This window comes from Zootoca vivipara, chromosome Z (assembly GCF_963506605.1).
Source record: "Zootoca vivipara chromosome Z, rZooViv1.1, whole genome shotgun sequence".
Classification (NCBI taxonomy): Eukaryota; Metazoa; Chordata; class Lepidosauria; order Squamata; family Lacertidae; genus Zootoca; species Zootoca vivipara.
In genome coordinates, this window is record NC_083294.1 from 2,479,178 (window position 1) to 2,505,945 (window position 26,768).

General features: G+C 48.3%; 1 protein-coding gene across 2 annotated transcripts in view; it reads right to left on the bottom strand.

Annotated features, from left to right (window-relative positions):
- Positions 1–7,520: 7,520 nt before the first annotated feature.
- The window catches only part of AK1 (adenylate kinase 1), a 42,059-nt gene continuing 22,811 nt past the window's right edge, over positions 7,521–26,768 (bottom strand). For both annotated transcript variants that reach the window (XM_035101507.2, XM_035101508.2), the window contains exons 3-7: positions 19,668–19,703; positions 17,605–17,768; positions 15,034–15,150; positions 11,940–12,131; positions 7,521–7,935 (exon numbers count right to left, since the gene is read on the bottom strand). In XM_035101507.2, the coding sequence (XP_034957398.1) occupies positions 7,867–7,935; positions 11,940–12,131; positions 15,034–15,150; positions 17,605–17,768; positions 19,668–19,703 (578 nt within the window). In that variant the 3' untranslated portion in view covers positions 7,521–7,866. The remainder of the gene's footprint in view (positions 7,936–11,939; positions 12,132–15,033; positions 15,151–17,604; positions 17,769–19,667; positions 19,704–26,768) is intronic.

Here is a 26,768-nt window from a genome sequence, read left to right on the forward strand (position 1 = left end):
TCTGGCTCCTCGACCTCATTTGATGACTTGGACATCTGAGCATGTTTTTACAGTCAGCTTCCTTCCCCGTCCGGCGTCTCTCTAACTCCAACTACAACACAGTGGACAATCTTCATTATATACAACGCCGACCTCCATGGTAACTCCAGTCTCTCCTCGAAAGCCCTACGGCTCCCAACCACACATTGCCATCCTTTTTTTCAGCAGGCCTGCATTCGGAGTGGAGTCTGTTCTTCTCGCACTCGAGATCTGTTTTGAGCAACCTTCCTGGGAGGTTCAGAAAAGTGTTCTCAACCGGATCAAATTAGCTAATGGCTACAATGGGAAGAGGGTGGCGCTGTGGATTAAACCATGGAACCTAGGGCTTGCCGATCGGAAGGTTGGCTGTTTGAATCCCTGTGACGGGGTGAGCTCCCGTTGCTTGGTCCCAGCTCCTGCCAACCTAGCAGTTCGAAAGCACGTCAGAGTGCAAGTAGATAAATAGGTGCTGCTCCAAGCGGGAAGGTAAATGGCTGCTCTGGTTCGCCAGAAGTGGCTTTGTCATGCTGGCCACATGACCTGGAAGCTGTACGCTGGCTCCCTCAGCCAATAACGTGAAATAAGCACCGCAACCCCAGAGTCGGTCACGAGCGGACCTAATGGTCAGGGGTCCCTTTACCTTTAAATACCAGTAAATTAGGGAAACATAAAGATAAATCGCTGGTGTGCATTATTAAAAGGAATGGTAGATGCAAGCCATATATTAGCCCTATTTATATCTGAGCGAGTGGGGTTAGAGGGTTGGACTAGGACCTGGGAGACCAGGGTTCAAATCCCTACTCAGCCGTGAAGTTCACCTTAGGCCAGTCACTCATTCTGAGCCTAACCAACCTCACAGTGTCGTTGTGAATATAAAACGAGGAGGAAGAGAACTATGTACGTCACCTTGAGCTCCTGGGAGGAAAAGTGGGATATAAATGTATTAAATCAGTAATAATAACCTAAAGGGAAAGCAAAATGCCAAATGGCCAGACTAGTGCAAATGCTTCACAGGGAATTTTCAGGGAAATTAATACATCCAAAAAGGACCATGGATTCAGGAGAACTGGGTGCATTAAACTGGGTGCATTGAACTGTGGTGCCCAGAACTGGACACAGTACTCCAGGTGAGGTCTGACCAGGGCAGAATACAGTGGTACTATTACTTCCCTAGATCTAGATGCTATACTCCTATTGATGCAGCCCAGAATTGCATTGGCTTTTTGAGCTGCTGCATCACACTGCTGACTCATGTCAAGTTTGTGGTCTACCAAGACTCCTAGATCCTTTTCACATGTACTGCTCTCAAGCCAGGTCTCACCCATCCTTTCATATTTTTTTTGCCCAAGTGGAGTACTTTACATTTCTCCCTGTTAAAATTCATCTTGTTTGCTTTGGCCCAGTTGTCTAATCTGTTGTGGTCATTTGGAAGTGTGATCCTGTCCTCTGGGGTATTAGCCACCCCTCCCAATTTGGTGTCATCTGCAAACTTGCTCAGGATGCCCTCCAGCCCATCATCCAAGTCATTGATAAAGATGTTGAAGAAGACCGAGCCCAAGACAGAACCCTGTGGCAACTCTGGCGATGAGACAACGTCCTGTACCATACCTGAGGCACCAAGGGTAGCTTAAGGGAGGCAGAGCATGCTAGCTTAGGGGGATTCGGGGGGATGGCTGGGGGACTGCAACTCCTTCACTGAGTGCAAGTTTTAGAAGATTCATTGACTGTTTCAGGGCATAACCAGGGCATAACCTGAAATGAGAAGGTGAGGAGAGCCCTGCTGGATCAGGCAAAGGGCGCATCTAGTCCAGCATCCTGTTCTCACGGTGGCCAAACTGATGCTGCAATGGGAAGCCTGCATGTAGGATCCGAGCGCAACTGCCGTCTCACCCTCTGTGATTCCTAGCAAGTGGGATTCAGAGACATATTGCAGTGGAGATGGAAGGTAGTCACCATAGCTAGTAACCACTGGTAGCCTTATCCTCCATGAATTCCTCTAAATCAGGGGTCCCCCAAACTAAGGCCCGGGGGGGGGGGCCGGATGCGGCCCAATCACCTTCTAAATCCGGCCCGCGGACGGTCCGGGAATCAGCTTGATTTTACATGAGTAGAATGTGTCCTTTTATTTAAAGTGCATCTCTGGGTTATTTGTGGGGCCTGCCTGGTGTTTTTACATGAGTAGAATGTGTCATTTTATTTAAAATGCATCTCAGGGTTATTTGTGGGGCATATGAATTCACTCATTCCCCCCCCCCCCCAAAAATATAGTCCGGCCCCCCACAAGGTCTGAGGGACAGTGGACCGGCCCCCTGCTGAAAAAGTTTGCTGACGGCTGGCCATCACCATCAATTCCATACTTTTATGCACTGTGTGAAGAAGTGTGAAGTAGTGCTTTATTTTGCACCCTGAATCTCCCAAGATCACAGCTTCACTGGAGGTCCTTGAGCTCCAGTATTATGAGTGAAGGGGGGAAATGTTTTTCTGCCCACTTTCTTCAACACCATGCATCACTTTTGATGCTTCTATGATGTCTCCTCAGATACGTTTCCTAGCACAGTTCAAAGTGTTGGTGCTGACCTTTAAAGCCCTAAACGGCCTCGGTCCTGTATACATGAAGAAGCGTCTCCACCCCCACCATTCAGCCCGGACACTGAGATCCAGCGCCGAGGGGCCTTCTGGCAGTCCCCTCATTGCGCGAAGCCAAGTTACAGGGAACCAGGCAGAGGGCCTTTTTGGTGGTGGCACCCACCCTGTGGAACACCCTCCCAGCAGATATCAAGGCAATAAGCAACTATTTTCCTTTTAAAAGACAACTGAAGGCGGCCCTATTTAGGGAAGTTTTTAATGTTTGATGCTGTACTGTTTTTAATATTCGGTTGGAAGCCGCCCAGAGTGGCTGGGGAAATGCAGCCAGGTGGGCGGGGTATAAATAATAAATTATTATTATTATTATTATTATTATTATTATTATTATTATTATTATTACCCATTAAGGGATGCCCCCAAGCAGGGCCTGTGCCAAACAGGGCACTCTCCGCCTGTGATTCCCAGCAATGGGTGTTCGGAGGCAGACAGTGGGGGGAGAACAGAGAGGAAATACCAGAAAAGCTGGTAATGACATAATGCACACACACACACGTTACATAGTTGCCATTCTTTTTACTCTTTAATAATGATATGATAAATACATTCGGACATTAGGCCTGCAGACAGAGGGCCTTTAAGACTCTGGGTGGGATGCAGGGGGGGCTCCCCCCTCCCCACTTATATAAATATTAGAAATCATTGTACAAAAGAACTGGATACCGTTATAAACGCATCTGAGCGCATGCGAAATGCTATCTGTGAGTTTGGAGTGCTCCAGTAATCAGAGAGAAAGAAAATGAGGCACAGTGTTCACATTACAAAATCCCACCCGACTTCAGGTACGCCATCCTGGGCTTGGGTTTCGTCCCATCCCTCCCCACTCGCAAATCTCTCTCTCCCTAAAGCATAGGGAGTGGGGATGGGAGTCCACCTCCAGGTGGACTCAAACTCTCAATCAGCCCAGGCCATCATGGCCAATGGAAGCGGAAGCTGTAGTTCAGTAATATAAAGATGGCCAGGTGCTCCACCTGTGGCGTAGAGTCGCCCTTCAACCGTAGGTACTGTTTTTGGGGTGTGGGTGTGGGTGTGGGGGACTCCCTGGTCCTGAATGGGGTAACTGTGCCCCTGAAGGACCAGGTGTGCAGCCTGGGAGTCATTCTGGACTCACAGCTGTCCATGGAGGCGCAGGTCAATTCTGTGTCCAGGGTAGCTCAGGATGAGACCCTACCTGCCCGCGGACTGTCTCACCAGAGTGGTGCATGCTCTAGTTATCTCCCGCTTGGATTACTGCAATGCGCTGTACGTGGGGCTACCTTGGGAGGTGACCCGGAAGCTACAATTAATCCAGAATGCGGCAGCTAGACTGGTGACTGGGAGCAGCCGCTGAGACCACATAACACCGGTCCAGTACGTTTCCGAGCACAATTCAAAGTGTTGGTGCTGACCTTGAAAGCCCTAAATGGCCTCAGTCCAGTCTACCTGAAGGAGCATCTCCACCCCCATTGTTCTGCCCGGACACTGAGGTCCAGTACCGAGGGCCTTCTGGCGGTTCCCTCGTTGCGAGAAGCCAAGTTACAGGGAACCAGGCAGAGGGCCTTCTCGGTGGTGGCGCCCACCCTGTGGAACGCCCTCCCATTAAACGGCCTCGGGCCAGTATACCTGAAGGAGCGTCTCCACCCCCATCATTCTACCTGGACACTGAGATCCAGCGCCGAGGGCCTTCTGGTGGTTCCCTCACTGTGAGAAGCAAACTACAGGGAACCAGGCTTAGGGCCTTCTTGGTAGTGGCGCCCACCCTGTGGAACGCCCTCCCATCGGAAGTCAAGGAGATACCTGACATTTAGAAAACACCTAAAGGCAGCCCTGTTTATGGAAGTTTTTAATTTGTGATATTTTAATGTATTTTGCTATTTTTTGGAAGCCGCCCAGAGTGGCGGGGGAAACCCAGCCAGATGGGCGGGGTATAAATAAATAATAATCATCACCATCATCATAATAATAGGTCCCCAAATGTTGTTGAACTACAACTCCCATAATCCCTGACCATTGGTGAAAGCTGGCTGGGGCAAATGGGAAGTGCAGTCCAGCCATATTGGGGCCCCCAAGGCTGAAGAACTCTGGATTCAAAGTCTCCCTACAGCTCACATAGGAAACCTGTGGCGCTCTCGATACTGCTGGACTACAAGTCCCATCATCCTTGCTGCCTGGGGCTGATGAGAGCTGGGCTCCAGCAAGTCCCTCATTCCTGCTCCACAGAGACAGAGAAATAAGGGGGACTGGCAGAGATTGCTACTCAAATATTTTCATCAGCAGACCAAAGAAAAAGGCACAAAGAAGCTGTCAATCAGTAGTTTATGGCTGCTAAGGGAATGAAGTGTCAAGGGATGAAATGGGGGCAAGGGATTGTCTGGCCTCCAGGAGGGCATCCTGCTACCTCCTTTCCTAGCCCACTCTAGGATGAAAGTTTACATGCCTGTTCTTTGAAAGGAAGAAATCTCACTGCAAATTAGTTTTCTCTTGGGATGGGTAATAGGTTGGGTCATTAAAAAAAAAAATCGAAAATGTTTCCTCCCTTGATCTTATCTCAGGCGTATGGTATAAACATAGTCAAATTTCAAATTTGGGACAAATCGGTTAATATTTAGATCCCCTTAATTTTGCTGTGATTATGTTTTTAGAAGCCTTAGCAGTCTTCAATTGGAGTCTCAGATATATTGCTTCGTAGTCTAGGCGAGGGCTTCCAACCCCCATGGTACACAGAACAAAGTTTTCCCTCTAGGTGTATAGTTTGGAGAGTGGGGAACGGGGGGGGGGGAGACATTTGGTCACAAGGATCTCACTTGCACCCCACTAAGCCATTAAAAGCCTCCCATCGTGCTAGAGGAAAAAGGCCACCATTCTTCCGCTGAAAAACTGGGTCTCTTCTTTGTGGTTGTGTTGCTGGGCAGGGGCAATGTAAGGAGATGGCCCAGTGGTCCCCAAACCCCAGACAGTGGGTCCCCTTGCTTATAGAGTAGCCGGTTACCAAGCTAACCAACTTATTTCCCCAGAAGTGTCTATCTGTATACATGAGTGTATGGGGAAATTTGTGCCAATCAGGGCCGGCTCTAGGGGTAGTCTGGGTGGCGCGGGGCGCCAGGGCGCTGGCGCCACGCGGAAACCATGCTGCGCTCTGCGCCCACCAGCCGTGGCAAGAAATTGAGCGGGACGGGGGTGCCGGAGCGATCTCCGCACCACGGCGCCAGGGCACCCGACGTGCTTGAGACAGCCCTGGTACAGATTTCCATCATGGGCCTGGGCCAAAGTCCTTTAAGGATCTGACCGCACCCCCTTCCTCGATGCCACCATGCCATGCTATAGCACAAGAAGTGCTATTTTTCTAGAAAAAGAGGTGCCAGAACTCACCATGTTCTCTTAGAATGGCAATGGTGCCCACCTGAGAGGTGCTGGAACTCTGTTCTGGTAAGTTCTTGCCCTGGGGTGGAGCAGCTTTCCTTGTAGAAGCAGAAATATCTGTAAACTAAATAGGGATGGGGAAATCTGCCACTTTTGGTTCTCTTGGGTTCTCATTCCCAGGGGTCCCCAAACTTACCCGGCTTTGGGCCGGATGCCCGCCGTGCCGATTGCGTGGTGGGCCGGAGGGTGGGGGAGCACGCGGGGGTACCCATGCGCAAATGCTATTTCTGGCACACTCCTGACCTGGAAAGCGCCAGAAATAATTTGTGCGCATGTGCAGAAGTACACCGGAAATGACGCTTGCACAAACGATTTCCGTCGCTTTTCCAGGTTGGAAGTTGGCAGCCGCGCCGCACCCCGCTGGTAAGAGCGGGCGGCGGGGGTCTCCGGGGGCCACATAAAAGAGCCTCGGGGGCCATATGTGGCCCCTGGGCCATAGTCTGGGGACCCTGCTCTACTACATTGCAAATTCATTTTCACATCACATCTGTTTGCAAGTTTTTAAATTAAAGCCCCCATCAAAAATTCACCAGCATTTTAGTGCAAATTTATCCCAATACACGCATTTGGTACGCAGTTTCCCCCTAATTACATATTTTTACAGAGTGATTTATTGGGTTACATTTCAAAGGGTGGAGAGAGATTCCAAGTTATCAGCAGCACCTCTCCTGTCATTGATGAGTGACATCAGCCAATCATTTCAGAGTACTATAAAGTGTTGGGTCTTCACTAAAGATGGTTATCTCAAACAATAGCTAGAAATCATGTTACAGTGGTACCTCTACTTACGAATTTAATGCGTTCCGAATGCACATTCGTAAGTCGAAAAAAATTGTAAGTCGAATCCCATAGGAATGCATTGGGAGAAAAAAATCGTAAGTCAAAGCAACCCTATCTAAAAATTCGTAAGTAGAAAAAATCCTATCTAAACAGCATCCAAGATGGCGGACGGAGCTCCGTTCGTAAGTAGAAACATTCGTAAGTCGAGTCATTCGTAAGTAGAGGTACCACTGTATAACCATCCACTGCCACATGTTGCAAGCCAAGCACTTTAAGTTCTTATGTTCCATCTTCCATGTGACAAGTTATTTTGACTAATATTTGTGTTTATATTTGCAACAGACAGATGCTGTTATCCTGCATTATATGGTGAAACAGCTGCTGCATATTCAAACCAGGCTCTGGGTTTTTAAAAGATCATGACCCAGCCTTAGCTTTCCTCTGACGTTCCATTGAATTACTAGGATCAGAGAATGTCCCCTTTCCAGTCTTCCTTTACATGCCCCTCATCCAGAGAAAATAAGATCTCCTTCTCTGGATACTCTGCAGTGGGATAAACATGCCGTTTCCTGCCCTTAATCAACCTCTGAACATAACATGAGAGCTTTTCCTGTTAAAGAAGAAGAAAAGGGGGAGGGGGGGGCGTAAAAGATTTTTTTTTTTTTTTAAAAATCATCATCTCAGCTCATGAAAGTGAACTTTACTTTGGAGAGAAGGTTAGGGAGCCAAACACAATGTCCTTGAAATTTCCTCCAACGAGGCTCCGTCCACGAAAACAGGATAACACCACTTCCGCTGTCACAGCCCCTGAGATGAAATGGGAGGTGAGGCAGGCGGGAGGAGGGGGACTAGGGAGGCTCGTGTGGGGAGGCAAAGATGGATCTGAGGCCAGATTGAGAGGGAAGGGGAAGAGGCACCAGGAGCGGAGATCCACTGGTGGTGGGGAAGTGGGGAAGAGAGTGAGAGAGGAGGGAGCAGAGGGGGAGGGTGGGGGTGGAGAACCAGCAGGTGCTCTTCCCTGCGCTTTTACTTCAGGGCGTCCAGGTGAGTGCAGACCTGTTGGAACACGTCGTCCACTGAGCCTTCGGCATTAAGCTGAGGAGAGAAGGGAGTTGCGTTTAGAAATTTGGCCCTTGGGGCAGCCCAAGCCTTGCTGCAAGTACAAAGCACTACCATCACACTTTGAGCAAAATGAAAACCTTCACCCCGCCACGTCTCTCAGCTGACAGCCACTGCCAGTGATTCTAAGCCATTCTACTACCGGGTATGTGCCCACCTTAATTTTGTGGTGGTAAAAAAGGATTTGAACTGTTTTCAGTATTGCTTTTTAATGTTGTAACCTGCCTTGGGACATTAGGGTAGAATCATAGAGTCATAGAGTTGGAAGAGACCACAAGGGCCATCCAGTCCAACCCCCTGCCAAGCAGAAAACACCATCAAAGCATTCTTGACATATGGCTGTCAAGCCTCTGCTTAAAGACCTCCAAAGAAGGAGACTCCACCACACTCCTTGGCAGCAAATTCCACTGCCAAACAGCTCTTACTGTCAGGAAGTTCTTCCTAATGTTGAAGTGGAATCTTCTTTCTTGAAGTTTGAATCCATTGTTCCGTGTCCGCTTCTCTGGAGCAGCAGAAAACAACCTTTCTCCCTCTTCTATATGACATCCTTTGATATATTTGAACATGGCTATCATATCACTGTGTTTTATTTTTCTGTTGGAAGCCGCCCAGAGTGGCTGGGGAAACCCAGCCAGATGGGCGGGGTATAAATAAATTATTATTATTATTATTATTATCATCATCATCATCATCATCATCATCATTATTATTATTACCCCTTAACCTTCTCTTCTCCAGGCTAAACATACCCAGCTCCCTAAGCCGTTCCTCATAAGGCATTGTTTCCAAGGCTTTGACCATTTTGGTTGCCCTCTTCTGGACACAATCCAGCTTGTCAGTATCCTTCTTGAACTGTGGTGCCCAGAACTGGACACAGTACTCCAGGTGAGGTTTCACCAGAGCAGAATACAGTGGTACTATTACTTCCCTTGATCTAGACACTATACTCCTATTGATGCAGCCCAGAATTGCATTGGCCTTTTTAGCTGCTGCATCACACTGTTGACTCATGTCAACTTTGTCGTCTACCAGGACTCCTAGATCCTTTTCACATGTACTGCTCTCAAGCCAGGTGTCTCCCATCCTGTATTTGTGCCTTTCAATTTTTTTTGCCCAAGTTGAGTACTCTACATTTCTCCTTGTTAAAATTCATCTTGTTTGCTTTGGCCCAGCTGTCTAATCTGTTAAGGTCGTTTTGAAGTGTGATCCTGTCCTCTGGGGTATGAGCCACCCCTCCCAATTTGGTGTCATCTGCAAACTTGCTCAGGATGCCCTCAAGCCCATCATCCAAGTCATTGATGAAGATGTTGAATAATGCGGCAGCTAGACTGGTGACTGGGAGCAGCCGCTGAGACCACATAACACCAGTCTTTAAAGATCTACATTGGCTCCCAGTACGTTTCCGAGCACAGTTCAAAGTGTTGGTGCTGACCTTTAAAGCCCTAAATGGCCTTGGTCCAGTATACCTGAACGACCGTCTCCACCCCCATCGATCTGCCCGGACACTGAGGTCCAGTACCGAGGGCCTTCTGGCGGTCCCCACGTTGCAAGAAGCCAAGTTGCAGGGAACCAGGCAGAGGGCCTTCTCGGTGGTGGCGCCCGCCCTGTGGAACGCCCTCCCATCAGATGTCAAAGAAAAAAATCAGCTACCAGATTTTTAGAAGACATCTGAAGGCAGCCCTGTTTAGGGAGGCTTTTAATGTTTAATAGATTATTTTATTTCATTTTTCTGTTGTAAGCCGCCAATGACCAGTCACCAGTCTAGCTGCCGCATTCTGGATTAGTTGTAGTTTCTGGGTTCAAAGGTAGCCCCACGTAGAGCGCATTGCAATGGTCCAAGTGGGAGATAACCAGAGCATGCACCACTCTGGCGAGACAGTCCGCAGGCAAGTAGTGTCTCAGCCTGCGAACCAGATGGAGCTGATAGACAGCTGCCCTGGACACAGAATTGACCTGCGCCTCCATGGACAGCTGTGAGTCCAGAATGACTCCCAGGCTGCGCACCTGGTCCTTCAGGGGCACAGTTACCCCATTCAGGACCAGGGAATCCTCCACACCTGCCCACCTCCTGTCCCCCACAAATAGTACTTCTGTCTTGTCAGGAATCAACCTCAATCTGTTAGCCGCCATCCATCCTCCAACCGCCTCCAAGCACTCACACAGGACCTTCACCGCCTTCACTGGTTCTGATTTGAAAGAGAGGTAGAGCTGGGTATCATCCGCATACTGATGAATACCCAGCCCAAACCCCCTGATGATCTCTCCCAGCGGCTGCATGTAGATGTTAAAAAGCATGGGGGAGAGGACAGAGCCCTGAGGCACCCCACAAGTGAGAGCCCAGGGGTCCGAGCACTCATCCCCCACCACCACTTTCTGAACGCGGCGCAGGAGGAAGGAGAGGAACCACTGTATAACAGTGCCCGTAGCTCCCAAGCCCTCTGGACGGTCCAGAAGGATGTTATGGTCGATGGTGTCAAAAGCCACTGAGAGATCTAGCAGGACCAGGGAACAACTCTCACCTTTGTCCCTAGCCCGCCGGAGATCATCAACGAGTGTGACCAAGGCTGTTTCAGTCCCATGATGAGGCCTGAATCCCGAATGGAAGGGATCCAAATGGTCCCCTTTAGGCATTTTTTTGGGGGGAGATTTTACCAGGACTTGTATACAGCTGGAAAAGAAGACATAGAAAAAAATCGAGGACTATCTAAGGCAGAGATTCCAAAAGAAAAGAAGGATCAGTTGAACGCACCAAGTACAATGATGGAGGTACAATCAGCAATAGGACATTCCAAATTAGGCAAACTAGCCAGGTCCAGGTGGACTTACGGTGAAATATTCTAAAAAACTAAATGATCAGCTGGCGTTACTATTGAAGGATTAAATGAATAATATAATGAATAAAGGAAAACTACCAAATTCATGGAAGGATGCCTACATTTCATTAATTCCAAAACAAGACACTGATCTGGTTAAAAATTACAGCCCGATTTCACTACTGAACTATGATTAAAAACTTTTTGCCAACTTATTCGCAAATAGATTAAAAGATGTAATAAAAGAAATTATTCCTAATGATCAAGCAGGTTTTCTTCCTGGTCGACAAATGAAAGATAATATAAGGAATATAATAAAAAAATTCCTTCAGTAGCACCTTAAAGACCAACTAAGTTTTTATTTTGGTATGAGCTTTCGTGTGCATGCACACTTCATCAGATACACTGAAACAAAAGTAGCCAGACCCAAGGAGTGTGGTGGAGTCTCCTTTTTTGGAGGTCTTTAAGCAGAGGCTTGACAGCCATCTGTCAGGAATGCTTTGGTGCTGTTTCTGCTTGTCAGGGGGTTGGACTGGATGGCCCTTGTGGTCTCTTCCAACTCTAGGATTCTATGATGGTGTTTACTGCTTGGCAAGGGGTTGGACTGGATGGCCCTTGTGGTCTCTTCCAATTCTATGATTCTACTAGCTGACCCGGCCCCGCGTTGCTGTCAGCCATATGTCAGGAATGCGTTGATGGTGTTTCCTGCTTGGCAGGGGGTTGGACTGGATGGCCCTTGTGGTCTCTTCCAACTCTAGGATTCTATGAATTCTAGCTTCTCTCCTTCATGGGAAAGGGGAGTATTGTGGAACATGGAAGCTCCCACCCTCCCTACTGGAAATCCTGTTCCAGAGAAAGCAAATTGGTGGCCAAGTTGCCCAAAGAGAGACAGAGAAAAACTCTGCTGTTTCCAAGCTAAAGAAAAGAATTGAAAAGAGAAAAAGACGCCACTGCAGCTCATGGAGCCTCCTCAAGCTGGAACTGTTGAACAAACCATTCATCCCGCCCTCGAGAAATTATTTGGACAGACCAAGTTCATCACCCATGAGTGGAGTGGCCAACTTGGAGAAGTGGCGGTCATTTTGCAACACTTAGTTGCTTTCTGCTCTCCTGCATCTTATGTCCTTGGGAGTGGAGGGAGACACATGGGTGGACGATGGGACGCACCTTACGGACAATGCCCCTTTTCTCATAGAAGGCAATGACAGGCTCAGTGGCCTTGTAGTACGTCTCCAGCCGCTTTTTGATTGTCTCCTCGTTGTCGTCGACGCGGCCGCTCGTCTCCCCACGCTTCAGCAGTCGTTTCACCATTGTGTCCTTGCCAGCGTCCACGTAGAGCAGCAATGTTGGGGGTGCGATCTGAGCAGGGAGGCAACATGGAGGGGTCAGGGAGTGGGGGAGGAAGAGAAGAAGGAAATGATAACTGTGCCGGCCTAAATTCTCCACTCCCAGCAGCTAAGCAACATCTGGAAGGCCACAGGCTCCATGGTAGGGTGGGTCATAAAAAAAATTCCGAAAATGTTTCCTCCCTTGACCTTATCTCAGGCGTATGGTATCAACATAGTCAAATTTTAAATTTGGGACAAATCGGTTAATATGTAGACCCTGCTCCTCCAGATTGAAATTTTGCCTCACTATGAGTGATAAATATGATGTGTTATTGGAGAGAAAAGACGTGACGCTACCATCAAAACAACAATGAACAATCGCTCTAAATTCCCCAAACAAGAGACAAAGAAGGACTTTGCACCAAAATAGACGTTTAGTGTCTTGCATATTGGCATATTTTTAGCATGATATAATACGGTGTACATGTATAATGTATATATTGCATAAGGCATCATTTTATTAATTACACAAAATGTCAGCATTTAGTACAATTTCTACCAAGTAATTAAGTCTAATGTGATGTTTTGACGCAACACATCATATGAGTGGCGTTTTATTGTTTATGTTTACTTGTTTAGTACACCGTTTGCTTAATTGTTCCATATAATTTTTTTCAAAACCATTGGTTTTTCATGTAAATCATCAACATATTTTATCTTAAATAATTAAAGATTGCAGAAAATAATAGTATGCAACTATTATTGCTCTCCATAAAACCTAAAATTTATGTCTATCAGTTCACAATTTAACATATTGAGAATTAAATGAGTCAAATTCCTATGTTTTTATCACTCGTAGCGAGGCCAAATTTAAATCTGTAGGAGCAGGGTCTAAATATTCACTGATTTGTCCCAAATTTGAAATTTGACTATGTTTATACCATACGCCTGAGATAAGATCAAAGGAGGAAACATTTTCCGATTATTATTTTTTTATGACCCATTTTATGGTCCCTGGTCTAACTCCAAGTTCTGTACATGGTTCTCCACCCTCATTGAATCGCCACAACAACTTTGTAAGGTAGGTTAGGATGAGAGGCAATGACCGGCCCAAGTTTACCCCTTGAGCTTCATGGTCGAGTGGGAATTTGAACCCTGGTCTTCTAGATCGCAATGGCTAGAGATTTAATCTGGGAGCTCCACCTGGGGAGAGTGACCATGGACACCAAGCTACTACCGGTAGTCACCTTGTCCAGGTTTTTTTCAATCTGTGCTCAAGTCTTATCTGCCCAGGCTTCTAGGATTGTAAAAAAAAACCCAGCAATTATTTGCCAAGATTAGAACAGGCTAGGGGAACAATGCTGCCCTCTTGTGCTGTCTCAGGAAATCCTAGGCAGGACACACTCAAAATAATACTACCGGTACTAATGCATAAGAGGGAAGCTCACTTTCCCCTAATACACACACCACTGTACACACTCTTGGGCTGGAAAACTGCATTGCAATGCCTGGAAAAGTGCAAATAATAATAATAATTTATTATTTATACCCCACCCATCTGGCTGGGCTTCCCCTGCCACTCTGGGCGGCTTCCAACAAACATTAAAATACATCAGATATCATAGATTAAAAACTTCCCTAAACAAGGCTGCCTTTAGGTATTTTCTAAATGTCAGGTAGTTGTTTATCTCTCTGACCTCTGATGGGAGGGTGTTCCACAGGGCCGGTGCCACTACAGAGAAGGCCCTCTGCCTGGTTCCCTGTAGCTTTGCTTCTTGCAGCAAGGGAGCCACCAGAAGGCCCTCGGCACTGGATCTCAGTGTCCGGGCAGAATGATGGGGGTGGAGACGCTCCTTCAGGTATACTGGACCGAAGCCATTTAGGGCTTTAAAGGTCAGCACCAACACTTTGAATTGTGCTCGGAAACGTACTGGGAGCCAATGCAGGTCTTTCTAGACCGGTGTTATGTGGTCTCGGCGGCTGCTTCCAGTCACTAGTCTAGCTGCCACATTCTGGATTAGTTGTAGTTTCCGGGTCACCTTCAAAGGTAGCCCCACGTAGAGCGCATTGCAGTAGTCCAAGCGGGAGATAACCAGAGCATGCACCACTCTGGTGAGACAGTCTGCGGGCAGGTAGGGTCTCAGCCTGTGTACCAGATGGAGCTGATAGACAGCTGCCCTGGACACAGAATTGACCTGCGCCTCCATGGACAGCTGTGAGTCCAGAATGACTCCCAGGCTGCGCACCTGGTCTTTCAGGGGCACAGTTACCCCATTCAGGACCAGGGAGTCCTCCACACCTGCCTGCCTCCTGTCCCCCACAAACAGTACTTTTGTCTTGCCAGGATTCAACCTCAATCTGTTAGCCGCCATCCACCCTCCAACCGCCTCCAGGCACTCACACTGGACCTTCACCGCCTTCACTGGTTCTGATTTGGAAGAGAGGTAGAGCTGGGTATCATCCGCATACTGATGAACACCCAGCCCAAACCCCCTGATGATCTCTCCCAGCGGCTGCATGTAGATGTTAAAAAGCATGGGGGAGAGGACAGAACCCTGAGGCACCCCACAAGTGAGAGCCCAGGGGTCCGAGCACTCATCCCCCACCACCACTTTCTGGACGCAGCGCAGGAGGAAGGAGCGGAACCACTGTGTGACACTGCCCCCAGCTCCCAAGCCCTCTAGACGGTCCAGAAGGATCTTATGGTCGATGGTGTCAAAAGCCGCTGAGAGATCCAGCAGAACTAGGAAACGGGTAGGTTCAAGTCCAAATCGGTAGCAAATATCTCCCCCACACCATTCCTCTTCATAATCCTGAATGTCTAGGATTCCAACCAGAATAAAGGGTCTCTTTTTCCATCCGCTCCACTCTGGTTGGGTCGATCATCCTCTGATTCAGCCCTTCCCAAACTCATCCCACCCATCCACTGTTACCTTCTTCTCAAACTCCTCGCCCTGCTTCACTTCCCGGGGGTAGCCATCAATCAGGAAACCCTTGGAGGTGTCTGCCTTGGCCACCATGGCTTCCCTCAGCATGTCTAGAACGGTGTCCTGTGAGCAGAGATGAAAGGGAAATGCCATGAAGTTGAGACCACTCTGCAAACCTGGTATCCATTATGACCGGGCAAAGCAGGAGGGCAATAGTAGGTGGCGCCAGAGTCAATGGCCTCCGAGGTCCCTTCCAGCTTTATGATTCTGTGATTCATTTCAGTTGCATACAGATTTCCTTTCAATAAGAGGAGAGGACAAATGGGTTGGAGGGATCTCAAGTAAAAAAAAAAAAAGGTGGCTTTATGCAAGCATTCTTTGAGGCGGCTCCCGTCATAAGGCATGGAGTCATTTGCAAGGGACCTTCTAGAATCCTAGAGTTGGAAGAGACCACAAGGGCCATCCAGTCCAACCCCCTGCCAAGCAGGAAACACAAGCACTGCGGGAGGCAGTGGAAGACAGGAGTGCCTGGCGTGCTCTGGTCCATGGGGTCACGAAGAGTTGGACACGACTAAACGACTAAACAACAACAACAAAGCAGAGTTTGAATGGCCATCTGTCAGGGATGCTTTAGTGCAGGGGGTTGGACTAGAAGACCATTGGTGTCCCTTCCAACTCTACAATTCTAAGAAGAGCACTGAAGGCAGGGCCCTGTCAGAACCAACCCCATTTATGTGGGATGTTAAACAGGTGCAGTCAAATCACAACTGTTCCTAGAGTGTCCACTTGGAGGACTACATGAAGGAACACCTGTGGAGGAACACCTGACTAGCTTGGTTTCCTGTTCCTCCACGTGCAAATGAGATGTGGAAGGCAGCAGATAAATTCACTAGCCAGCAGCCATTTCCCTCTCTTGGACCAGATCTCTTGGACTACACACTAGGGTGGGTCATAAAAAAAAAAGTCGAAAATGTTTCCTCCCTTGATCTTATCTCAGGTGTACGGTATCAACATAGTCAAATTTCAAATTTGGGACAAATCGGTTAATATTCAGACCCTGCTCCTACAGATTGAAATTTTGCCTCACTATGAGTGATCAATATGATGTGTTATTGGAGAGAAAAGACGTGACGCTACCATCAAAACAACAATGAACAAACAAGAGACAAAGAAGGACTTTGCACCAAAATAGACGTTTAGTGTCATGCATAAAAGCATATTTTTAGCATGATATAAGATGGTGTACATGTACAATGTATATATTGCATAAGGCATAATTTTATTAATTACACAAAATGTCAGCATTTAGTACCATTTCTACCAACTAATTAAGTCTAATGTGATGTTTTGACGCAACACATAATATGAGTGGCGTTTACTTGTTGAGTACACCGTTTGCTTAACTGTTCCATATCATTTTTTCAAAACCATTAATTTTTCATGTCAATTATCAACATGTTTTCTCTTACTGGTAAATAAATAAATATTGCAGAAAATAATAGTATGCAACTATTATTTCTCTACATAAAACCAAAAATTTATGTCTATTAGTTCACAATTTAACATATTGAGAATTAAATGAGTCAAATTCCTATGTTTTTATCACTCGTAGTGAGGCCAAATTTCAATCTGTAGGAGCAGGGTCTAAATATTAATTCAAATATTAAATATTTGAAATTTGATTATGTTTATACCATACGCCTGAGATAAGATCAAGGGAGGAAACATTTTCGAATTTATATTTTTTATGACCCAGCCTACTTCACACATCTAAGAAGCAACATCTTTGTGAGTCTCTCTCTAGGCTTTCAGCCCAGAGACAGATGAGATGGAGTCTCACTCCCTATAAGCGAACTTCACATGTATATATCACTTTTTACCTAAGCCAGTCTACCTCTTGAGTGTGCTGTATCTCAGGAAGATTGTAAGTAAACATCTTTTATACTTTTAAGAGCATTGTGCCGTGTCTTTTCTTTTGAGAGGGATAAAGGGGGAAATACCAGTAAAAGACACTTTATTTTACAGGCTTAAATCAAGCCTGTGCAAACGCTTTTCTGCTGGGCATTTGCAAAAGGGAATGTTACTCTGCTAACTTTTGGAGCTTGCCAGCACAAGCTGGGATAAAGGTAAAGGGTAAAGGGGCCCCTGACTATCAGGTCCAGTCATGTCCGACTCTGGGGTTGCGGCGCTCATCTCACTCTATAGGCCGAGGGAGCCGGCGTTTGTCCGCAGACAGCTTCCGAGTCATGTGGACAGCATGACAAAGCTGCTTCTGGCGAACCAGAGCAGCGCACGGAAACACCGTTTACCTTCCCGCCGGAGCGGTCCCTATTTATCTACTTGCACTTTGACGAGCTTTCGAACTACTAGGTTGGCAGGAGCTGGGACCGAGCAACGGGAGCTCACCCTGTCACGGGGATTTGAACCGCTGACCTTCTGATCAGCAAGCCCTAGACTCTGTGGATTAACCCACAGCGCCACCTGGGTCCCATACAAGCTGGGATAGGATATATTTAACAATATTTCCTCATCCACATTCCTGAACATTCCCACAATTTATTCCCACCATAAACTCACCAATGGGACTAACTCTCCTTTCTCCATGATGGCAGACAGTTTCTTCCCCCTGTCCGAGCCAGAGCTGACCTCCGCTCTCAGGAGGTCCCCAGTGGATAGGTGGGTGTAGCCATACTTCTGAACAATCTTCTCGCACTGGGTCCCCTTTCCTGAGCCAGGCCCACCTGCAACACAACACAAGACATTTCTGCCACAGGGTCTAGGAAGAGTAATGGCAGGTCGTGAAACTTTCTCAGGCACTGGGACGGATGAGGTGGAGGGAATGGCAGCTGAAGCCAGAGGCAACGGCAGGCAGAACCAACTAATTATATATCCCCCATCTTCCTCCCTGTTCCTCTTTTCCCAATCTTAAGTTCAGTTTGTCCCATGGCCACATCAGTTTGCAAAGAGACAAAAGAACCTCATGAAAATTCATCAGCATTGTTGTGTGAATTTCTCCTCACGGACACATTTTTGTATGCAACTTTTCAAAACAAATGCAATTTGGCAAAGCAATTCCCCCTTGCACAGGCATCCCCAAACTTCGGCCCTCCAGATGTTTTGGACTACAGTTCCCATCTTCCCCAACCACTGGTCCTGTTAGCTAGGAATCATGGGAGTTGTAGGCCACAACATCTGGAGGGCCGCAGTTTGGGGATGCCTGCCCTAGCATAATGCACATCTCTACATTACTTTCACTAATATACGCAATTTAATGGACACTCTCGCCCCCCGCCCAGAGTGTAAGAGCATTTTTGTAACACATTACAGTGGAACCTCAGGTTGCGGACGTAATCCATGACAGAGGGGCACCCACAGCGTTCGTAACCTGCTGTGTCGCGTCTGCGCACGTGCGTGACGCAATAATAATAATAATAATAATAATAATAATAATAATAATAATTTATTATTTATACCCCGTCCATCTGGCCGGGCTTCCCCAGCCACTCTGAGCGGCTTCCAACAGAAAAATAAAACACAATAATCTATTAAACATTAAAAGCCTCCCTGAACAGGGCTGCCTTCAGATGTCTTCTAAAAGGATGAATGTGATCCCGCGGCCGGGACCCCGTAAGGAGCCTCGCCGCGGCATTCTGTACCCGCTGGAGTTTCTGGGTCAGCTTCAAGGGCAGCCCCGCGTAGAGTGAGTTACAATAATCAAGCCTGGAGGTGATCGTCGCATGGATCACTGTGGCCAGATCAGGGCGAGAGAGGTAAGGGACTAAGTGCTTGATACGCGGAGATGGGAAAATGCCACCTTTGCTGTGGCTGCAACCTGCGCCACCATGTAAAGGGAGGTGTTGAAGGTTACACCCAAACTCTTGACAGAAGGTGCTGGCACTACCGTAATTGAGCCCCTGCAAGAGATGGGAGTTGCAAACTGAATGAAATTCCTCCCCTACCCCTACTCCAACCATGACCACATACGGGGGGAGAGGGAGGCTGAGGATCCCCTGGAAGGATGGAAGCCTGAACAGCTGGGGACGGACGGACCAGGAAACCTCTGCTTGCTATGTTTTTACTCTTCCTCAGGAATTTAAATTTCCCCAGTTAATAATAATAATAATAATAATAATAATAATAATTTTAATTATACCCCGCCCTCCCCAGTCAAAACTGGGCTCAGGGCGGCTAACACCAATAAAATTACAATAAAACATAAAAAGCAATTAATTAAAATACAGATTAAAATACAATATTAAAATTTAAAATGCAGCCTCATCAGGGGGCGGCAAACGTTTTCAGCAGGGGGCTGGTCCACTGTCCCTCACACCTTGTGGGGGGGACTATATTTTGGGAGGGGGGAATGAACAAATTCCTATGCCCCACAAATAACCTAGAGATGCATTTTAAATAAAAGCACACATTCTACGCTGATTCCTGGACCGCCTGTGGGCCAGATTTAGAAGGCGATTGAGCCGCATTTGGCCCCCGAGCCTTAATTTGCCTACCCATGCCCCGGATCCTTAGTTAACCCTTCAGTGGTAAGTTCCTCACTTTTATTAAGGTTCCTGTTCCTGTTTGTTTGGATGAGAGAGATCTATTTCTGCATCAAACTGACCAGCAACTTCTCCTATACTTACCTACTACAAAGATGATCTTATGGTTTTTCAATTTTTCTGGGAGGGGAAAAGAACAAGACAACGTTAAGCTCTGGGAGAGAAGCACTTGTGGACATTTACCAGATGCCCACCCAGGGAGAGATATTCAGCAGATAGCAAGTGCTGATACACACATACACACACACACACACACACACACACACACACACACACAATTATTATTTATCATTTATTATTTATTCCCCGGGCACTCTGGGCGGCTTCCAACAAATACCAAAATACATTAAAATATCACAGATTTAAAATTTCCCTAAACAGGGCTGCCATTAGGTGTTTTCTAAATGTCAGGTAGTTGTTTATCTCCTTGACCTCCGATGGGAGGGTGTTCCACAGGGCATAAGGCACCGTTTCCAGGCCTTTGACCATTTTGGTTGCCCTCTTCTGGACGCGTTCCAGTTTGTCAGTATCCTTCTTGAACTGTGGTGCCCAGAACTGGACACAGTATTCCAGGTGAGGTCTGACCAGAGCAGAATACAGTGGTACTATTACTTCCCTAGATCTAGATGCTATACTCCTATTGATGCAGCCCAGAATTGCATTGGCTTTTTGAGCTGCTGCATCACACTGCTAGATATTAAAAACCTATCTCTAATCTTTTTCCTCCGAGGAAGATAGCTCCAATGAAACGAGAAAATAGCCGGCCCCTTGTTAGGTGAATTGATTAATAGGCTGCTCTCTTTTGAGTCTGGAAACCTTCAAGAGAAACCAGCAGACCCTTTGCTCGGAAACTAAACAAAGGGTCTGCTGCTTTCTCTTGAAGGTTTCCAGACTCAAAAGAGAGCAGGGCAATTCAAGGCACAGAAGAACTGTCCTCTCTTGAGTCGGGCAACCCTAAACAGAAGCCAGCTTTCAAAGGATTTCAGACAAGATGCAAAGATCGCCGTGAGAGCAGATGCCTTCCTTCCCCAGGATTACCTTTGCCAGCTTTAAGCATGGGATCTTCGACACAGGAGCACTGGGCACCCATCTTCCTTGTGGCTCCTTTTTGCTGCTTTGATTCCTGTCCTGAACCTCCTCCTTGTTCCCGCCCCCCAGAAAGCCTCCTTCTCCTGCTTAGTACATTTTTTGGCCATGAGCCTCTGGGCACCCTGCCCTCCACACCTGGGGCTGGGCTGGGCTTGGGCTGGGCTTTTTAGGGAGGTCAGGTGGCTCAGAGTCCAACACAGGTTGCCCGGGAGACGGTTGCTAAGGGCTAGTAGATGCCAGAGCTCAATTGTTTCACGCAGCATCTTCAGGGGGCCAAGAATCCAACACGGGTGGAGGGTTCCAGACACGCTCCTTTTGCAAACGGAAGCTGGATTCAGCCCAGGAGGACCCAGAGTCATAGAGTCATGGAGTCTGTGACATAGAGTCATGGAGTCCTGACAGTAAGAGCTGTTCGACAGTGGAATTTGCTGCCAATAAGTGTGGTGGAGTCTCCTTCTTTGGAGGTCTTTAAGGAGAGGCATATGTCAAGAATGCTTTGATGGTGTTTCCTGCTTGGCAGGGGGTTGGACTGGATGGCCCTTGTGGTCTCTTCCAACTCTAGGATTCTATGATTCTATGAGTCATAGGATCATAGAGTTGGAAGGGACCCCCTGCACTGCAGGAAAACTGGAAGGCTCCATGTTACCGTAAGATGATCTGTTGCTTTGCGCGCCTCTCCTCAGCACAATTCAAATTTGACTCTGAGAGAAGCTGAAGCAATCTTGAACTCATTTGAGAAATTTATCAGATGCATTCCAGTTACAGGAAGAGGAAGCAACAAAGCATATTGAGGTGAGACAAAATAAAATCCAGGAATATGGGGAGAGTGGATTCTGTATAGTCTAAGCCCCCAGCAGCACTACATAGCTGTGGCATGGGCGTACCAAGCGTGGGGCGGGGGGCAGCTGACCCCCTAGAAGCAGGGCTGGCACAGCCGTGGGCGAGAGCGGCGCTGGTGGGCAGAGGTAGAGGCAGAGCACAGCCCAGCAGAGCGTGAGTTCGGCGTTCCTGCCCGGCGCGCCCTCCCTCCAGCTCCCCGCCATGCCCTCCGGCAAGGCCAAGCACGGCGGGGAACCAGAGAGCGCGACGGGGAGCTGGAGGGCGCAGTGCGGCACGGCACGGGGGGAACGCCGAACTCGCGCTCCACTGGGCTGTGCTCTGCCTCTGCCCACCAGCCCTGCCGGCAGCGCCACTCTCACCCACGGCAGGGCGCCCCGCCGGGGTCCTGGCCATAGTGCACTGGGGGCAGCCCAGCGGGCCAGAGCGAGCGCCCTGGCTGCATGCTGTCAGCGGAGCCCCAGCGCCTAGGTGAGACCAGAGTCAGTTTTACCTGGGCTCCGTAGCCCCGCCCACGTTCCCACTTTGTGGCCCCTCCCCTCCTGTGCCTTGGCCCCCTTGTCCCCCCCTAGTTTTGATCCTGGGTATGCCCCTGAGCTGTGGGAAGCTTGATTTCATAGAATCATAGAATCCTAGAGTTGGAAGAGACCACAAGGGCCATCCAGTCCAACCCCCCGCCAAGCAGGAAACACCATCAAAGCATTCTTGACATATGGCTGTCAAGCCTCTGCTTAAAGACCTCCACAGAAGAAGACTCCACCACACTCCTTGGCAGCAAATTCCACTGCCGAACAGCTGTTACTGTCAGGAAGTTCTTCCTAATGTTGAGGTGGAATCTTCTTTCCTGTAGCTTGAATCCATTGCTCCGTGTCTGCTTCTCTGGAGCAGCAGAAAACAACCTTTCACCTCCTCTAAATGACATCCTTGTTTCTTTTGTTGCATTTTTATCCCTCCTTTCCTCCAGGTGGCATAAGGTAAAGGTAAAGGGACCCCTGACCATTAGGTCCAGTTGTGACCGACTCTGGGGTTGCGCGCTCATCTCGCATTATTGGCCGAGGGAGCCGGCGTATAGCTTCCAGGTCATGTGGCCAGCATGACAAAGCCACTTCTGGCAAACCAGAGCAGCACATGGAAACGCCGTTTACCTTCCCGCTGTAGCGGTTCCTATTTATCTACTTGCATTTTGACGTGCTTTCGAACTGCTAGGTTGGCAGGAGCTGGGACCGAACAATGGGAGTTCACCCCGCCACAGGGATTCGAACCGCCGACCTTCTGATCAGCAAGCCCTAGGCTCAGTGGCTTAACCACAGCGCCACCTGGGTCCAGGTGGCATACATAGCTCTAATTTCATCTCACAACAACCCAGCAAGGTAGGATAGGTTGAGAGCAAGTGACTGGCCCAAGGCGACGCAGTGAGCTGAGCGGGGATTTGAACCCAGGTCTCCCAGGTCCTAGTCATAACTGCTATACCACACTAGTAAGGGTGAGGCATGATAGAGCCATCCAGAATTGCTCGTGGTACAGAGAGCTTCTTCTCCCTCTCTCATAATGCCAGAAGTCAACTCAGTGCAGCTGATACAGGCCTCCTTTACACAGCGCGTAGTCAAACTATAAAACTCACTGCCACAAGATGTGGTGACAGACACCAGTTTGGAAAGCTTCAACACTTCCTTTCAGCCTCATGGCTATGACTCATGATGACTTTATGTTACTTCCATCATTACAGAATTATAGAATCGTAGGGGTTTTAAGGTAACACCAAGGGTTATCTAGGCCAACCCCCTGCAATGCAGGAATCACACCTAGAGGCACCATGCTTCTGAAAACCAGTTTGTTGGGAAACTAGAGCAAGAACAGGGCTTCCCAGGTGCATCTGGTTGTCCGCTGTGGAAAACAAGATGCTATTTGTGATGTTCTAATTTTAATGCTGTCTTTCTTCCAAAGAACTCAGCGTACAGTGGTGCCTCACTAGACGAATGCCCTGTTAGACGAATTTTTCGCTTAACGAAGAGATTTTGCAATCGGAGGTTGCCTCGCAAGATGACGAGGTTTTCTATGGCCACCGCTTCGTCTTGCGAAGCGCGGCCATATAAACCTCCAATTGCAAAACCGACAGGGCATTCCTCTAGCGAAAGAGGAACAAGCTGTAGCGTGGGAAGAAGGCAAAGGAAGATGAGCCACGCTGCAGCTGGTTCCCCTTTGTGTTCCGCTGGTCTCTGCCGGTTGAGCGAGCAGTGAGGGGCAACCAGCAGAGACCAGCGGAACACTAGCGCGGGGAAGACCCGTGTCCGATCCCGGCTTTGTCGGGCGGGGTGGGGGAAGGGTGGAGGAACTGATCGTTGCTCCGCCAGTACCCCGGAGCCCATAGGAATGCAGTGATTAAGTTTCAATGCATTCCTAAGGGAAACTGGGACTCGCTAGACGAATTTTTCGTAGGACGAATTGAGTCCTGGAACGAATTAAATTCGTCTAGCGAGGCACCACTGTACACGGTTTTTCCTCTGTCCTCCTAGTGTATCCTCACAAGAGTCCTGTGAGATAGGCCCAGACTTTTTTTTTTTTAATCATTGGGGATTTGAACGTGACTCTCTGTAGCCCTAACGCCCAGAATATCCATGATAAAGGTAAAGGGACCCCTGACCGCTAGGTCCAGGCATGACCGACTCTGGGGTTGCGGCGCTCATCTTGCTTTACTGTCCAAGGGAGCCGGCGTACAGCTTCCGGGTCATGTAGCCAGCAGGACTAAGCCGCTTCTGGTGAACCAGAGCAGCGCATGGAAACACCGTTTACCTTTCTGCCGGAGCGGTACCTATTTATCTACTTGCACTTGATATGCTTTTGAACTGCTAGGTTGACAGGAGCTGGGACCGAGCAACAGGAGCTCACCCCGTCGCGGGGATTCGAACCGCCGACATTCCGATCGGCAAGCCCTAGGCTCTGTGGTTTAGACCACAGCACCACCCGCGTCCCACCACACTGGATGTAGTAGCCAATGCTATTTTACCAATAATAATAATAATAATAATAATAATAATAATTTATTTATTATTTATACCCTGCCCATCTGGCTGGGTCTCCCCAGCCACTCTGGGCGGCTTCCAACAGAAAAATGAAATAAAATAATCTATTAAACATTAAAAGCCTCCCTAAACAGGGCTGCCTTCAGATGTCTTCTAAAAATCTGGTAGCTGTTTTTCTCTTTGACATCTGATGGGAGGGCGTTCCACAGGGCGGGCGCCACCACCGAGAAGGCCCTATGCCTGGTTACCTGCAACTTAGCTTCTCACAACGAGAGAACCACCAGAAGGCCCTCGGCACTGGACCTCAGTGCCGGGCAGAACAATGGGGGTGGAGATGCTCCTTCAGATATACTGGACCGAGGCCATTTAGGGCTTTCAAGGTCAGCACCAACACTTTGAAATGTGCTCGGAAACGTACTGGGAGCCAATGTAGATCTTTCAAGACCGGTGTTATGTGGTCCCGGCGGCCACTTCCAGTCACCAGTCTAGCTGCCGCATTCTGGATTAGTTGTAGTTTCTGAGTCACTGTCAAAGGTAGCCCCACGTAGAGCGCATTGCAGTAGTCCAAGCGGGAGATAACCAGAGCATGCACCACTCTGGCGAGACAGTCTGCAGGCAGGTAGGGTCTCAGCCTGCGTACCAGATGGAGCTGATAGACAGCTGCCCTGGACACAGAATTGACCTGCGCCTCCATGGACAGCTGTGAGTCCAAAATAACTCCCAGGCTGCGGACCTGGTCCTTCAGGGGCATAGTTACCCCATTCAGGAATAGGGAGTCCTCCACACCTGCCCGCCTCCTGTCCCCCACGAACAGTACTACTGTCTTGTCAGGATTCAACCTCAATCTGTTAGCCGCCATCCATCCTCCAACCGCCTCCAGGCACTCACCTAGAAAAAGAGATGCCAGAACTCACCATGAACACCTCCCTTGTTCTCTTAGAATGGCAATGGTGCCCACCTGAGAGGTGCTGGGACTGAGTTCCCCTGAGTTGCTGCTGAGAAAAAGCCCCTTTAAAAGGGTAACCTTGCCCACCGACTGACCCAAACTCCTTACTTAAAATGCGTTGGTGCAGAGGATATTTTTTTGCTCACATACAGCCTTTTTTGGCTGGGGCAGGAGGAGGGAGAACTCCTGAGCCCAGTCCTTTCGTAAGCCCCAGGTCTCAGGTGTGAAGTAAGAATGAAAAAAGAATTTTCTCCCATAACTGAAGGACAATTGTCATGACTGCACTTACCCAGCTCTGGGCATAATCAAGTAAAAAATAAAAATACTTAACTAAAAGTAGAAATTGTAGAAAGATTTTGACTCATTTTTCTGAGCACTTGGGGTCGAATGAAAGTAATTTAAAACAACTAATGTTGAGACATTACATTCCAAATCTGCTAGATTGAGCCAGACAGAGGATGATGACAGGTGGAAGTCCTGCCCCAACCCCAATAAATCCTCATCATGCCCATGTAAAGGTAAAGGGACCCCTGACCATTAGGTCCAGTCGCAGACGAGACTGGGGTTGCAGCGCTCATCTCGCTTTCTAGGCAGAGAGAGCCGGTGTTTGTCCGCAGACAGTTTCCGGGTCATGTGGCCAGCATGACTAAGCCGCTTCTGGCGAACCAGATCAGTGCACGGAAACGGCGTTTACCTTCCCCTATTGATCTACTTGCACTTTGACGTGCTTTCGAACTGCTAGGTTGGCAGGAGCTGGGACCAAACAACGGGAGCTCACGACATGGCAGGGATTCAAGCCATTGACCTTATGGTCAGCAAGCCCTAGGCTCTGTGGTTTAACCCACAGCGCCACCCGCGTCCCATGTACCCAGCCATTAATTTCCACATTACCCAAATGTGGAATGATCCAAGGTTCAGGAATCTGTTCTTTTATCATCATCTGTTCATATTCTCTGTGCTTTTTTAATAATAATAATAAAAAAATGCATGTGGAATTGGGGGGATGGTATTATTTCTAGTCTGCAGCTCTCGCTGGTATCAACAGGGTCCAACCTGGTCTCTCTCCCTCGGTACCATCGCAATACCCTCTTGCCTCACTGGCTAACAGCTTTCTTCGCATCCTGCTTGGAGACGGGCTTCGATCACTTGAACATTGGCATTGGATGAAGGAAAAGGCTTCATCGGAGGGGTCAGTTTTGATGAGCAGAATCTGGAACTGTTGTTCTCCCCCTATGGAGACATTGCAGAAGTGATTGTGGTGAAAGACAGGGAGGCTCAGCGGTCCAGGGGTTT